General features: G+C 42.0%; 2 protein-coding genes across 2 annotated transcripts; one reads left to right on the top strand and one right to left on the bottom strand.

Annotated features, from left to right (window-relative positions):
* The first annotated feature begins 4,746 nt into the window (after positions 1-4,746).
* RPF1 (ribosome production factor 1 homolog) lies at positions 4,747-10,214 on the top strand. The gene is made up of 9 exons (XM_027648901.1): positions 4,747-4,934; positions 5,016-5,072; positions 6,239-6,319; positions 6,686-6,781; positions 7,505-7,658; positions 8,210-8,292; positions 9,066-9,247; positions 9,334-9,460; positions 9,811-10,214. Exons 1-9 carry the CDS (start codon positions 4,785-4,787, stop codon positions 9,850-9,852), a joined length of 972 nt encoding a protein of 323 aa, XP_027504702.1. The 5' UTR covers positions 4,747-4,784; the 3' UTR covers positions 9,853-10,214.
* Positions 10,215-11,155: 941 nt separating this feature from the next.
* Positions 11,156-14,857, bottom strand: GNG5 (G protein subunit gamma 5). Its single transcript, XM_027648903.1, has 3 exons — positions 14,691-14,857; positions 13,510-13,665; positions 11,156-11,412 (listed from the first exon to the last, which is right to left on the bottom strand). Exons 1-2 carry the CDS (start codon positions 14,769-14,771, stop codon positions 13,540-13,542), a joined length of 207 nt encoding a protein of 68 aa, XP_027504704.1. The 5' UTR covers positions 14,772-14,857; the 3' UTR covers positions 11,156-11,412; positions 13,510-13,539.
* Between the last annotated feature and the right edge of the window lie 3 nt (positions 14,858-14,860).

Here is a 14,860-nt window from a genome sequence, read left to right as displayed (position 1 = left end):
ACTAACTTTGCTACACAGTTGGTGCTGTTAGGCAGTCCCTGGGAACACCTACCAGAGAGAAGCTGCGAGTGAGAGCATGAAGAATGTTTGTTTTGAGAGGCCTGGTAAGGCTCAGACATGATCAAAGCTGTACTAACTGCTCTGCAGTCTCAAGGCTGAGGTGTTTACAGGCATAACAAAAACAGACCTTTGGGGTACCACTTCATTATCTACACAGCACCATGAAGAGACAGGAGAACTAGCTTTGAATGCAAGGATAAGAAGAGTGCCTTCACCTTAGTTCAGTACTCTGCTCCTGCCAGTTGGCCTCCCAGGCACTGCTCAAGGACCCCGTGCTCCACAACACTGCCAGGCCCCAGCTCATGTTGCCCCTCCCCATCAGCCTGTGCTGTTACATGTGTGAGCCCCCCTGACAGCAGTACACAGCACTGACTTCAACAGCTCGAGTAGATTCTTCATCACCAGCGTTTGGAGGGCCTAAGGATCCTGCTGAAGGTTTTGAGGGTCATAAATGTGAGCCTCAACAAAGCTAACCCTTGAGGGAACCCTAAGAAGCCACCTCGCTTCTTAGTGATGTTTTGGTGTGACCTCGTGTTCCTTGAATTGCCTCTCTCCTCACCAGTTTTACATCCATGACAATACTGATTCCAGCTGTGTGATATTGGACATTTAATCCTAGAGAAAAATCAGTCACTTCTCCCTTGTGCTCTGCTCTACTAACACACCAAGAATTCTTAGACCAGAGATATTCAGAAACTGTACTCAGATTCTTCTGATCTTCAAATTCCTATTACCACTTGATGATTTATCTGTTTTAAAAACAATCACAAGGAATTCTGGCCCACTGATTCCGAGGGGAAATTGCATTTGCCTTGTTAACAAGGCAATGTAACAATAGTCAAAGTTAATAATTTAAAAAAACCCACATATACAACAGTTTTTTAAAATTATTTTTCAAGTGAAAATCAGTATTGTGTGTAAAGAAATAAAAAATCCAATGTAGGGCGTATCTCTCTTCCAGTATAGACAATAGTTTGTTTGGTTTGAAGCACTGCATTTTCTGAGGCATTTTGTTCAGTATAATGAATCTTGAAGACAAGTAGTATGTCCTGTCAACCTTCTGGTAATGAAATTAAGAAAAACAAAACAGGAAAATAGCAAAAAACCCCACCCCCAAAACCCTGACAAAAAAACCCCAAAAGAGTTCTCTAATAATTTGTTGAATTCAGAGGCACCTTATCCCCTTTTCTCACTTCTGTCTATATTTTCTAACTTAATTTCCTCTCCCCAGATGAATTTTTGTCATTTCAACTTCATAACAAAATATTTTTTCAATTGTTTGAAGTGACAGGACATAATACAAAAAAATAGTGCTCTGTTGATACAACTCAAAATGATGCTTCACTACTGCAGCCGGGTCAGTGGTAATTTACAGAAAGGTGTCCTCCAAAATTCCTTAGTGCTGACATGGAATGAATGTCTTCATTCATCACTCTCCACTGGAGAACTTGTTGGTTTACACAAATTAAAGCTACCTGTTGGGGGAGGGGGTGTTTGGTTTTTTGGTTTTAGTTGGTTGGTTGGTTTTAGTGGGGGCTTTTTGTTGGTTGTTTTGCTTTTAACCAAGCAGCTTCTTCCAAAAGATGGTTTCTTGGCAATGCTATGTAAGTTGTAAAATAAGAGTATCCCGGTTAAAATGTTATTTGCACAGAACAGAGTTCATAGCTAAAACAAGCAAAAGACCCTGGAATTCCTATGAAAAAATTAATCTAATACTATGCATGCATTTATTAGTTGGGCCTTCCATTGACGTTGTAATTGTACCTTGTCAGTGATCTCTACCAAGTCCACAATGTGTTTCTGGTGTATTTTATTGCTCCTCCCCTGCCTTAGGAACTTCTTGTATTTTTGTGTATCATTATTTTGTTCCTGTGAGTCCTTGGAAGAAAAGTATTTGAATAATATTAGGTGGTTTTCTTCCCTTTTGCTGGGAGGGAGAAAAGATAATGTGTTTTTTCCACATGTAAGAACTCGGTGATCCCAACAAAAACACCATTGCAAATTGGAACTACAAACAACACAGAACTCCCTGTGTGCTCTGCTAACAGCAGTGATGAAAATCTCTGCTAATGACTTTGAGAGACACCCTTGCAATCTCTGACATCTGAATCAGCTAGAGAGATAAAGTTACAGCAAGTCCTTGGTTAACATATTCTCAACAAAATCCTCCAAAATTCAATTACCATGGAAACTACTTATCCTTGAGGCACTAAGGATCGCTGAAATATTTTCTCCTGACAAAAATGGGAGTGAAAAATATCAGGTTGTGCATAATGAGGCCTTTGATCTTCCATTTACATCTGTGTTAAGTAGATGTAATCTCAATGAAGCAAGTTGAGTTGAAGAGTAATATTCATTTATAGGACAGAACAAGGTTTAAGACTTTGGCTAGTTCTGGTTATTTCTAGATGTTTTTCCATTATCTTCATATGTTTATGGTAACAGATTTCTTTTTCACTTTTCTAGTAAGAGAAACATAGTAAGGCAAAATAGTACTTGTATATAAAATTAGTAGATAACTTCAAGCTTTTAAAAATTCCTTGGGACAAATGGAAATAATCAGTCCCACTGAGGCTCAGAATTTTGTAGTCTGAGATTAAAAATGCCTCTAATTTAGCCCAGCCCCCCCCAAATCCCTGAGTACTCAATTTCTATAAAACAGAGTATGGTCTCTGCTGTGCACAAACATTTGCACACCTCTAAGCAGGACAATCAGCTCAGGAACAGAAAACCTCATTTCTAGCTTTATGTAAATTGAATCTCTAATTTGCAGTAGGAGTTCTTGTTTCATTTTAACATCAAGTTTCAACAGATTTTAATGGAATAAAAATAACTTTTGGGAACATTACCATCCAAATCCCTATGGTTCCTGTTAAGCAGATGCTCCCCACCACTTAAGTCACTGTGAGCAAAAGTCTGAATGTGGAATGTGTGCACAGGGTCAGGCACTGCTGGGCCACAATGTTACTGTCACGTAAACCCATCAATGTGTCATGTTTGCTCAAAGCTTCCCAGTTTGATAGTTAACCCTGATTATAAATTACATTGCAGCGATAATTCCTATTAAATACTTTGATCTTATCTCTGCGTTTTCTGCCTGCTGAGCAATGAGCCTGGCCCTGCAGGTCCCTGAAGGTCAGCAGGCTGTGCCACCCCGGCCCCTGGGCCCAGCCGTATCCACGGCACACCAAGCAACCATCACAGTGTGCCCTGGCAGCCAGGAGGGACAACCCTGTCCTGGGGGGCATCAGGCACAGCATCGTCAGCTGGTCGAGGGAGGGGATTGTCCTGCTCTGCTCTGCACTGGGCAGACCTCGCTTTGAGTACTGTGAGCAGTTCAGGGTGACACAATCACAGAACCATTGAATCATCAGGGTTGGAAGAGACCTTCAAGATCATCCAGTCCAACCATCCACCTGGCACTGCCCCTGTAACCCCTAAACTAGTAAACCAGATCACCCAGAGCCAGATCCAGATGCCTCTTGAACACCTCCAGGCATAGTGGCTCCACCACTTCCCTGGGCAACCTGTCCCAGTGCTTGACCACCCTAAGAGTGAAAACAATATTTGTAATATCTAATCTGGATCTCCTCTGTCTCAGCTTAAGGCCATCTGCATCAAACTGCTTTAGAGCTGTGGCTGGCCAGAACTGTGAGCAACACAGACTTGTGCCCCAAGTTAGGGCCTCTCTGGTCACAGGGGATGGTAAGAACTCCTACCTCCATCGCAGCCTGTCAGCACAGCCGTGGACAGCTCTCATCAGTTTTGCACTGGTGGCTAGCAAAGTTCAGATTGTTACTGTATCTTGGTATCTGGAATCCAGGAAATCCCATGAGTTCCTGCCAAGAGATGGAGGAGAGAGAAGGAAGGTGAATGATGCTGCCAAGCCCTGGAATCTTTAGCACTGCTGGCTTTCATGATTTATTGAGGTTATTGCAGCAACTCAACACCAGGCATTTAAAAATCTCTATGGATTTCTGCATTTAAATAACTAAATTCTAGACTAAACTAAAAACAACGAACACCTCCCTGCCCCCAAATTGTTCTTTCAAAGGTCTGAGCTTGCTGCTGTACTGCTCTGCCCATCCTGATGGAAGGGACTCACACCCCACACCTCAGCACTGGCAGGAGCTCATATAAGGAGGATAGGAAGCTACTAGAACGTGTTTAAGGGAGAGCTACGAAGATGGCAAAGGGCCTAGAGGGGAAGATATATGAGGCTGAGGTCACTTGGCTTGTTCAGCCTGGAGAAGACGGAGGAGTCACCTCATTGCCGTCTACAGCTTCCTGATGAAGGGAAGTGGAGGGGCAGGCACTGATCTTTCTGTGACAGGACCTGAGGGAATGGCGTGAAGCTGTGTCAGGGGACGATTACGTTGGATATCAGGAAAAGGTTCTTCCCCCCCGAGGGTGCTTGGGCACTGAACAGGCTCCCCAGGGCAGTGCGCACAGCACCAAGCCTGTCGGAGTTCAAGAAGCATTTGGACAATACTTTCAGGCACATGATGTGACTCTCGGGGATGGTCCTGTAGAGAGCCAGGAACTGGACTCGATGACGCTTGTGAGCCCCTTCCAACTCCTCATATTGCCCGCTCCTGCGACCCCCGCGCGAGCGCTCCCTCACAGCCCGGACCGCCCCCAGGGCCCCGCCCGGCGCATGCGCGGCACCGCCCCGCGGGTCAGAGGCCAAGGGTGAGGGGTCGGTCGGTACCGGCGGCAGCGCCATGGCGGAGCATGGCGGTGGCCCTGCCGAGGGTGGCGGGCCGCCCGCCGAGCAGCGGGTGCTCTTCCCGCCCACCTTCAGCGTGTCCGAGATCAAGAACAAGCAGCGCCGGCACTTCATGTTCCTTCGCTGGAAGCAGCAGCAGAGGAAGGTGGGGCGGGCTGTTAGGTGGCGGCGGGGGAGGCTCGGGTCTGGCGGATCTGGCTAACGGAGCGCTGCCCCTTCCCCGCAGGAGAAGCTGGCCGCCAAGAAGAAGCGGAGGAAGGAGCGAGAGGCCCTCGGAGACAAAGTAAGGGCTCCGGCCGCAGCAGGCCGGTGTGTTGGCGCGGCAGGCCCTGCCCCGCCGCGGGCGGGCACGGCGCACCTGGGGACTGCAGCTCAGCCTTGGGCTGGGGCTCCTCAGCTTCGTGAGGGGAACGTTATCTCCACAGACTTCAGTGAAACGGAGCGGCGATTACAGTGAGGGTGATAAAACACTGCAGCAGGTTGCCCGGAGAGGTGGTGGATGCCCCATCTCTGGAAACATTCAAGGCCACGTTGGATGGGGCTCAGAGCAACCTGATCTGGTTGAAGATGTCCCTCTGCTCACTGCAGGGGGAGGCTGGATGTCCTTTAAGGGTCTTTTCCAACCCAGACCATTCAGTAATTCTATCATCTCTGTGGTTGCTGGCTGTGGTAGCCTTTAGATATGCTGTCGTCTAGCAGAGGTATCAATTAGCTAAGAAATATTGTTTCTACTGTGTTAAAGATGCTGTAATCAGGCAGGGTGAGTTTTAAGCTAATGGCATAAAAGAAGGCCCTTCCTGAAAAGTCATCTCTGTCTGCTGTGATTGCTATGGCATTTGTGTTGATGCTATTAGGAATTATACTCTGATAGTAATTTCTATATAAATTAAAACAATCAGATCTGACCAAACTATGCCCAGACCAGTTGTCTACTGGATTCCAAGCCTAGCCATGAACAAGGGTTTTGCTTCCTTTACTGACCTGGTTGAAGACAGTCAGATGTGAGTTTCTGTATTAGTCTCACAAGAGTACTGTAAGTTAACAGGGTAAACATTATAGGCTGTTGGTCATTAAATTGTAAATGTCAAGGTTAAAAAGTGTTGTGTTGAAAGTAGAGCTCTTTTCTTCCATGGAAGAAAAGGGGATAGAACGTTCTCCTATTTTTTCAGGGGGTTTTTGTAACTTTGTTTCTTAATTAGACTGAAGTTAAGCATTGCTACTGTTCTGGTTATGCTTCTCCTCCATGCGATGCTCTCTGATGTCCCAATACCTCTGCATATTTTTAATCAAAGTGATGTTGCAACGTCTTTTTTTAAAAGTGGCCTAAAATAAATAATACTTCAGTTCTGTGTAGAAATATACACAATATCATGGTAGTATGAATGTGGTATTTGCAATATCCTTAATAATTACATGAATGTGTTATGTTAATAAACTTATGTATTTTAGGCACCTCCAAAACCCATACCAAAGACTATTGAAAATCAGCGAGTGTATGACGAAACCACTGTAGATCCCAATGATGAAGAGGTAACTGCTTTAATTTCTGCATGTACTATTAAGTTAAATGTTTTTTTTCTAAGAAGGGACATAAACTGGATTGATGAAACTGAATATTCAGCACTCTCCTGTTAATGCGTTGATGAATTACTTTATACACATGATGGCCTCACTGAGAGGTGATGTCATTCTTTCATTATCTGTGTTAAATAATTGCCTTTTGCATTACTGGTATTGATAGTAAGAGCTGCCCGTGTTCATCACACTGGATTCTTAAAAATGCCTTGGGATGATTAATTACGAATAGATCTTGTGAATTGAAACTTAAATCAGATTGAACAATTGTTCTTCAATTATTTTGTACATGGTGGAATAACAAGACTTCTGTTCTTCCAGGTTGCTTTTGATGAAGCAACTGATGAATTTGCACCATATTTCAACAGACAGACAGTTCCCAAGATTCTTATCACAACATCAGACCGACCTCGTGGGGTATGTGTTTTACTTGGAAAGTTATGAGCAGTCAAGTGGTTATAAGAGACCAAGGTTTTCATACTGTGATTGATAAAATAAAGCTGAAAATAGTAGCATTCGTGGTGGATTTTTTTCAGTTGTTTCATTCAGTGATTATCAATAACCTTGTACATATGTATGTAATCTATTGGCTTCTCTAGTAGCGTTTTGTTTCCTTCATAATAAAAAACAACCTCATGCATATGTTCTTGTATTGACGTGATCTATCTACATTGCCTAGCTGGAGAAATTACTGATGTTTGTGAAAATCGTAAAAAAACATGCTTTAAAAATAGAAGAAAAAGTACACCTTAGAGAGTTTATCCAAAAAACACATACATCTTCAGTTCCTGAAGAAATAGTCATACTGTACTTTGAAATGCTGTGAACTTTGTGTCCTTAATAAGTAATGAGTCTGGAAGTTATGCTTTTGAAATTTTCCTGCTTTTCTATGATTGAGGGAAGAAAAAAGAGTCCTTAAAAAAAAAACAAGTGCTGGTGTGCTGCAATCTTTACTGCAAATGAATGTTTTTCCACTAATTGAATGAAGTAGTTTAATAACTTATCTTCAAGCATTTATGGAGATACTGGAAGTAATGTATCCTCAAGGATGGTAGTTGAAATGAGCAACCTTTCATTCCCCTAATAATTGAATTTGGCACTGAATTTACCACTCTGCAGTTTAATTCACCTGTTTTGCAGAGAACAGTGAGATTCTGTGAACAGCTGGCTACTGTTATACCCAACTCACACGTCTACTATCGAAGAGGACTGGCTTTGAAAAGAATTATTCCACAGTGTATTGCAAGGGACTTCACGGATTTAATTGTCATTAATGAAGATCGCAAAATACCAAGTAACCTTTTGTCTATTTATTGAGGAAAGAAAAAAATTCTGTAGAGTGCATCAGAGATCAACTCTGTGCTGTTTTCTTTTTACTGTGCAAACTAGAGAGTAAAAAATCACTGTGGCACCCTGATTATCTAATGGCTTATGGAACTTGGAATTATTAAAGAAAGTGTGTACATAGGTTGGCTTTTTATTTTCTTTTAGTCTGTAATGCATGGATAACCATTGTTATTATTTTAGTAAATTTAATAGTTTGGTTAATTAACAAGTTTTTCTGACCAGGAAATTTCATTTTGCTGACTAGATGAAACATTACCAATTAATAACTGGGAAAGTGATAGAGGATAACTCTTGTTAGCTGTTGAAACATAATTTAACAGACATATTTAGAACACTAGTTATCTAGTCTGTGAATGTATGTTTGAAAATATAACAAAACCTTGTAAATTGGGCATGGATTATGGATATAATACTCTAATGTTGCATTTTGCATAAAATGTTCCTCTGTAAATTACATGTTGAATTTTACCATCCTTTTTTTTTTAACTTGTTGCACAGACGGTCTTGTTTTAAGTCATCTGCCTGATGGTCCAACTGCTCATTTTAGAATGAGTAGTGTGCGTTTACGCAAAGAAATAAAGGTGAGACTCCAAAAAATTTTGAGAAATGGACAGTCTGTTGCTTAATGATGAATGCATTCAGTCTACTTGAGGTATCAAAACTGCACTTTTGTATGATTCAGCCGATCTTGTTAAAAGTTTTTTTTTGTAAACTAACGGGTTTAAGGACTAGTGTATTCTACTTCCATTTTCAAGGTTATTTGCTGAACTTCTGTAACTGTCTGCCTCATATTTTTATAATCATGCCAATAAATAGCAGCTACAATTTTAGTTAAAATTCCCTACATCAATAGGGAATACCCCATGTATAGCATGCAGACAATAGGGTATATAGAAATCAGCAGTAGAAAAGGTTTCAATAGATGTAGGATTTTTTCAAGACTAGGAACTACTTATTCTTATAGCTCTGTCACTTCTTCTGTAGTAAATACTGCTTACTTAGCCCTAAATAATTTGCAGTAAAATGCTCTTAGTTGGTATTAGTACAGAGGGAATATTCCTCTGACAGGTAGACTGCACTATTTGCTACACCCGGTTCTGCCAAGAGTAGAAATTTGCGCAGGAGAGAGGAAATGTAAAATTATTTGTGCTTTTTCATTTAATTTATATTGTTGAACTAAAGAATCTTATGTTACCGGCTGCTCCTTTGCTTGTCTATGAATTTCAGTTGTGTTTGAAAAAATGATTAGGGCATGTTATCAGCCCTCTCGTCTTCCTCTGTCAAACTCTTCTCTGATAATACATTAAAATCCTTTTGCATTCCATCTGTTCTTTGCATTCTTCTTTCACTGCAGCGAAAAGGGAAAGAGCCCACAGAGCACGTCCCTGAAGTGATCCTGAACAATTTCACGACGCGACTCGGCCATTCCCTTGGCCGCATGTTTGCTTCTCTCTTCCCGCATGATCCTCAGTTCATTGGACGACAAGTAGCTACATTTCACAACCAGCGAGACTACATCTTTTTCAGATTCCACAGGTGATGTTTTCCACAAAACTCATTTACAAATGAGAGGGAGTACTCTTGTAACTTGATTCCTAATTTTAATTCTTTTCTTCCCCAAGATATATATTCAAGAGTGAAAAGAAAGTGGGAATTCAAGAACTTGGGCCACGTTTTACGTTAAAGCTGAGGTCACTTCAAAAAGGAACTTTTGATTCCAAATTTGGAGAATATGAGTGGATCCATAAGGTATGTCTAAGTAATGATAATCATTCTGCTTGGATAGAATAAATCTGACATGAAATCTAACCATAAATCTTGTCCTAGAAAAGCAGTATAAATGCGGTTGTCAATACAGAAGTGTTTAACTGAAGTATTTAGAGCTTTATTTCTCAAAATAGACAAAGCAGAAACATTCTGCTGTATTGCAAGTCAAAATTGAAAATAGAAAGGATGGTGAATATACCATGACTACTTATTTGCAACTGCACTGTAACTGACACATTTCACTGCCTATCCTGCTATAAGCTGGGTGATCATCCTTGTTTATATCCTGTCGCATGAATTTGTTGGTAAACAACTTTTCTTTTAAATTTTAGCGTAGAGAAATGGACACAAGTAGAAGAAAATTCCACTTATAAGTGAAATCTGCCAATTGCTGGTGACCAGGAATACAGCAGCTGCTTTCAACTATGGATAATTTCAGACTTCTAATGATACTGAACAGTATCTGTCTGCAAAGACAAACTGCAAACAATAACACTTTCTACAGCAGCAGATCAAGTAGGATGTGTCTTTCTTCCTGTTTGGAGTCAACATGACAAGGACAGTGACTTTTTCCAGTTTAGCAGGAAAAACATGGCAATGTTTGAGCAGCCTGTAATCACTGAAGGTTTGCCATGATTGCTGCTGTGCTGTAGAAGTAGATTATGCTTCACAACATCAAAGACAGCAGATACGTCGGTTAGAGAAATTCTCAAAATAAAGTATTTCTAGTTTTACAGTTCTGTTTTTTCTCTGTTAACCGAGACATCTTCAATTAACAGGTAAGAGACAAATGTTTTAAACCTCTTTCTAACTTACAGTATGCTGTTCCCTGACAGTATGGTGATAGTTTTCCAAGAATGTTCTCCTATCTAGAGAACATTGAGAAGGCAGTTTGCAATCCAGGAAGTCCATGGTATTTTATTTCATTAACATCTTGCCATGTTGCTGAAGTTACAAAAATAATATGCTTGACTCAACAGGTATCTCTTTTGTAAATATCATATTGACAAGAGGTGTATATACCCAAAGCAGTTGAAAAGAAACAAAGGCAGATGGGAAAGAATTTGTAAAACCCCCTTAGAGGAAGTACATAAAGCTATCTCATCTAAAAATGTTGCTCAGTAAACGTGTGAGGTGTCTAAGCAGGATTTTCCCTATTAAAATTTTAAAAATGCTTCTTCAGCATCATAGCTATACTTGAGTTGCTATTACCTGCAAATAAACTACTGTTTTGCCTTAAGTTGGTACATTCACTGGCAGCTAAAAAACCAAGTTTTCTTTGAGTTACTTTCTTTTCATGTGCAGCTGTAAGTGCTTTTTTTTAATTACTTAATGAATAAGATGGCTCACAGAGTAAGTCATCTACTAGGGTAGAATTACTCATTAAGATAAAAGATGATTTACTCTTTGTCTTTATTCAATGTCTGTGATACGGCACAGCTGTATAGCTGAATTACAAATTAGCAGTCAAAAATTTTTTTCTGTTCTATTTCTGTTATGCTTCTAAGTATAGTACTGCTGAAGCCTCATTGTTCTGTACAACTGTTAGCCCCAGGCAGACTTGCAGCAGCACAAAATATTTAGACACTCCTCTATCTGCTCTCCAGCTGCTGCAGAGGGATGCGGTGACTGGTGAGGTGTCACAACATCCAAAAGTTAATCAATGTCTTACAGTAATTTCAAGACCAGACTAAGTCAAGACACTTTTATTTTTTGCTTGGCATATAAAACTGATTCCCTTATGAAACAGAAACACGGAACTAGTATACAGTTCATTTGGAGAGGTAGATGGTAAGAGGTTTGACGACAGTAGCACTTGTAGAGTTAGATTTGGCACGTTAAAGCTAAGCTTTTGTACAGACTTCAAACCAGGCCGCTCCTTGAGGCATTCTGCTCATACACACATCAGCAAGTAGGAGAAGATGGTAAAAGATCTGAAAAACAAACCCAAAATCTAGTTAGACAGGTATCAGTGCTAAATGAAGCATTTTCTAATTTCTAATTTTCATATTTCTAATTTCTTCAGAGTATGCCATGGACAGCTATTAAGAAAAAAAATCCTCTTTTTCTACAGCTCTTTTATAAAACATTAGTTTAAATAATAAACTTTTAAAATCAAAGCTGTTACAAAAGAACTGAAGCTTAGTTTCTCCAGGAAGCCAAACTACTAGGTGGAAGAACAGAAAAAATTGTTCCCCGTCACTTTGTGCGCACTAAAACATGAAGCACCTACTCTGCAAAGCAGGGAGTTTGCTGTGTAACTAACAAACTACACTTCCTCTTCAGTGAGGTGGTGCTGACTCTGCAAACATGAATGCCATTGGCTCATCGAGAAAACACCAGGAATTACAACTAAGAAACCCCCTCTCTTCAGGAAGTCGTGCAGGAGATACAGCAAAGTAAAGGAATTTTACATATAGGTAGTGTAACTAAAACAGAAACAAGTGTTCCATTCCAAAGGCTGTAACTGAGAAAGAAAATATTAAGCCTTTTATGCCCTGTGTATGTACATATGTGTTAGAGACAGAGGAAACATTATTTCCTGACATCCACACCCAGGAACTACTAGACCTTGGCAGACCTCGATGGGGAACTGTATGTGTCACTGATTAAGTACAGTTTATTTGGCTTTTTATAAGTTCTCAATCTGTAATGCTTACAGATAATCTGATTTCTTCCTTGCATTACTGTTTGTAGATGAAGCTACAGTAGTGTGATCACAAATCAGTGTACAAGGATATTTTTTAAATAAGAGTAGTTGGCAAAATTCACAATAGAAGTAACCTTAAAAGCTACAAGAACTCCAAAGCACATTTCAGTTACACTGCTGTAATTCACTGCTCAAAAGAATGTGGGAAGCATCAACTTCTATACTGTTACTACTCTGGTCTTTAAATTAGGTGATTCATGCTAGTTAGTACAACCTTTCTGGAAGCTTTCCACAGTCTGTTTGAGGGGAGACCAGTTAACAATTTAGTTTGACTGTGGTCACCTTTCTATAAAGCTGCCTATTAACACTTAAATCTAGAAAACTACAGTTTTCTAGATGTGAAGTCAACTACAAAAGCAGAATTTTTCAAGGTTGAGTTGCTATGAGATTTCTAAGGATTGTGATCTACAGTTAACTACTGTGTATTGGGTGCTTTGAAATAATATCTATGCTCTCATCCCCAACAGATCCAAGTCAAGGGGCAACGGGAAAGGGGAACATGATAAAATTATCATGCATTTACTGTGGTCAAAATAATTAAGTTATTGTGACTCTCAAGAGTTTTGGTGGGACTATTGTGGATCTAAAGCTCACCCTTCTAAAGAGGTTAGCCTAAAATCTAATCACCAGAATTCTTAGGGAATGCCAGATGAGTGAGTAGTCTCCATGGTGACAGCAGTAGTGCTAATGAACCTAATGAAAGTTTTGGAATGAAAATCCAAATAGTTTCTAGTTGTTTAAACTGCTACCCATGTAGGTTTTTTGAGTAGAGTATGGGCCTTGCTACCGTTCTTGGACTACATACTTTTTTCTTTTGGCTTGGAAGGCACTTCATCCCCCCATAGGGGTCAGTGCTCTTCTTGGGAACCACCACTAATCTGTCCTTGGAAGTGTTTTTAAAAGTTTAAGAACTGAAGTCTGCTTTATCTGCCACAATCAGGTTTCACCACATATGCTGTCAGGTGATTAATCCTATGTGAGAAAAGGGAAATAATACCCTTACGGAGAGTAGAATTCCTATACAACCAGGTTAGTCCAAAGAGCTGCTCAGTAGTAGGTGGCCCTGCTACTTTGCTACAGCAGCAGAAACTGGCAGAAGCTCTGACAGCAAAGTGCTACTCGTAATACTTATGAGCAGCATGTGTCCAGTACAGAGCTGTGACCAGAACAGGGGAGGAGGGGGCCCAAAACGGGGATCTATACCAACACCAGCTGCCAAAGTCAGATGTCTTTTCTGAGTGCCTTTCATAAAGGCTGTCTCATTTAAAGGCAGCTATTTTTAATGACAAAAGAGTTTATGAACTGTAATTCAAGAACTTACCACTGAAAGATACTGAAGTAGTTCACGTAATTACAAAAAAGAACAAACTTTCTGGGGTCTGAATGGATTCGTACTTGATGATACTCCTGTCAGTAGGGGATCATGTTGCGCGTTCTGCAGGCAGAATTGCTTCAAGTCAGCGGCAGCCTGAGAAACCTAGTCAAAATAACAGGTGGTGTTAGAATTCACTGAACTCTCTTTACTGAGGATGTAACTACATTGAAAAGTATAAGGAATTCTTATGCAGATTTTTATGCAACCATTTTATTGTAATTTTTTTTTTGTTTCTTAAAGGCAAGAAGTTGAGGAATATAAGAATCAATCTGTGTGTTTAATTTTAATTTTAAACTTCTGAGCGTGAAGGGTGACAGATAAGCAATGTCTTGGAGATGGCTTTATTAAACAGATGAAGATCCTTGTTCTAGCAGAAATAATTTTAAAATACAGCCTAGAGTTTCACATGCTAGACTGAACTGGCATTTCGTCCTCCCCTGGAAAGCCATCCTTATGATGAGATATAGCGTATGGGGTTTTTGACAGGCTGTACCTTCCTAAAAACAGAACAGTGAAAAAACTCTTTGTCTTGCTTTTCTTTGCTGTAACTCCGAACTCATAAAACAGAACGACCAAAGTTTCAAAAAGTAGCATTTTTTACTGGTATGTCGTATCTGCAGTTTGCCCAGAGTTCCCCTGGTGTTACGGGCCGTGTCTCACCCCGGCACGGCACGAGTTCAATGTACTTTGTGTGTCTGGCGGCGACGTCTCCATTTTACAGCGCTGGGGCCGGGCCAGCCTGTTGTGCGCCCCGACTCGGGCCGCCCTTTCACCAGAGCCCAACGGAAGGCGACGCTCCCCGGACCGGGGGCACGGAAGGGGCGCGCGGGACGCGTCCATGGCCCCGGGGAGCGGCCCTGGGACCCTGAGGGGCTGCGGAGAGGGAGGGGCGGACGGGCCGAGCGCCGGGAGGGCGGCGGCGGAGGGGACGCGGCTGTGCGGCCGTCTCGGGCTCGCCCCGGCCGGGGAGCCCCGACGGAGCCCCAGGGTGAAGCCTCGGCGCTCTGCCCCGAGCAAGGTCTGAAGGCCGGGGCAGGTCGGAGCCGGCGGTCCCGGCCCGCCGGGCCCGGGGCGGTGAAATGGCGGCGCGTCCGCCCCGTCCCGTCCCGTCGCGGCTCCGCGCTCACCTTCACGCGGGTCACACTCGCCTCCAGGCGCAGCTGCTGCACCACTTTCTTCATGGCCGCCACGTTGGAGGAGCCCGACATGGCGGGAGCGGCGCGGGCACACCCAGAGCAACTTCCCGGCGCGGCCACAGCTCCCGGGACGGCGGCGCCTGCGCACCCGCGGCCGGGCG

The sequence above is a fragment of the Corapipo altera genome, unplaced genomic scaffold, assembly GCF_003945725.1.
Source record: "Corapipo altera isolate COAL_440 unplaced genomic scaffold, ASM394572v1 112, whole genome shotgun sequence".
Taxonomy (NCBI): Eukaryota; Metazoa; Chordata; class Aves; order Passeriformes; family Pipridae; genus Corapipo; species Corapipo altera.
This window is presented reverse-complemented; position numbering and strand designations above follow the sequence as displayed.

Excerpts from the sequence above, each read along its gene's own strand:
- RPF1 (XM_027648901.1), top strand. The coding sequence starts at position 4,785 with ATGGCGGAGCATGGCGGTGGCCCTGCCGAGGGTGGCGGGCCGCCCGCC. Across the intron at positions 6,320-6,685 it reads TAGATCCCAATGATGAAGAG|GTTGCTTTTGATGAAGCAAC; the intron begins GTAACTGCTTTA and ends CTGTTCTTCCAG. Across the intron at positions 9,461-9,810 it reads AATATGAGTGGATCCATAAG|CGTAGAGAAATGGACACAAG; the intron begins GTATGTCTAAGT and ends TTTAAATTTTAG.
- GNG5 (XM_027648903.1), bottom strand. The coding sequence starts at position 14,771 with ATGTCGGGCTCCTCCAACGTGGCGGCCATGAAGAAAGTGGTGCAGCAG. Across the intron at positions 13,666-14,690 it reads CGAGTGTGACCCGCGTGAAG|GTTTCTCAGGCTGCCGCTGA; the intron begins GTGAGCGCGGAG and ends TATTTTGACTAG.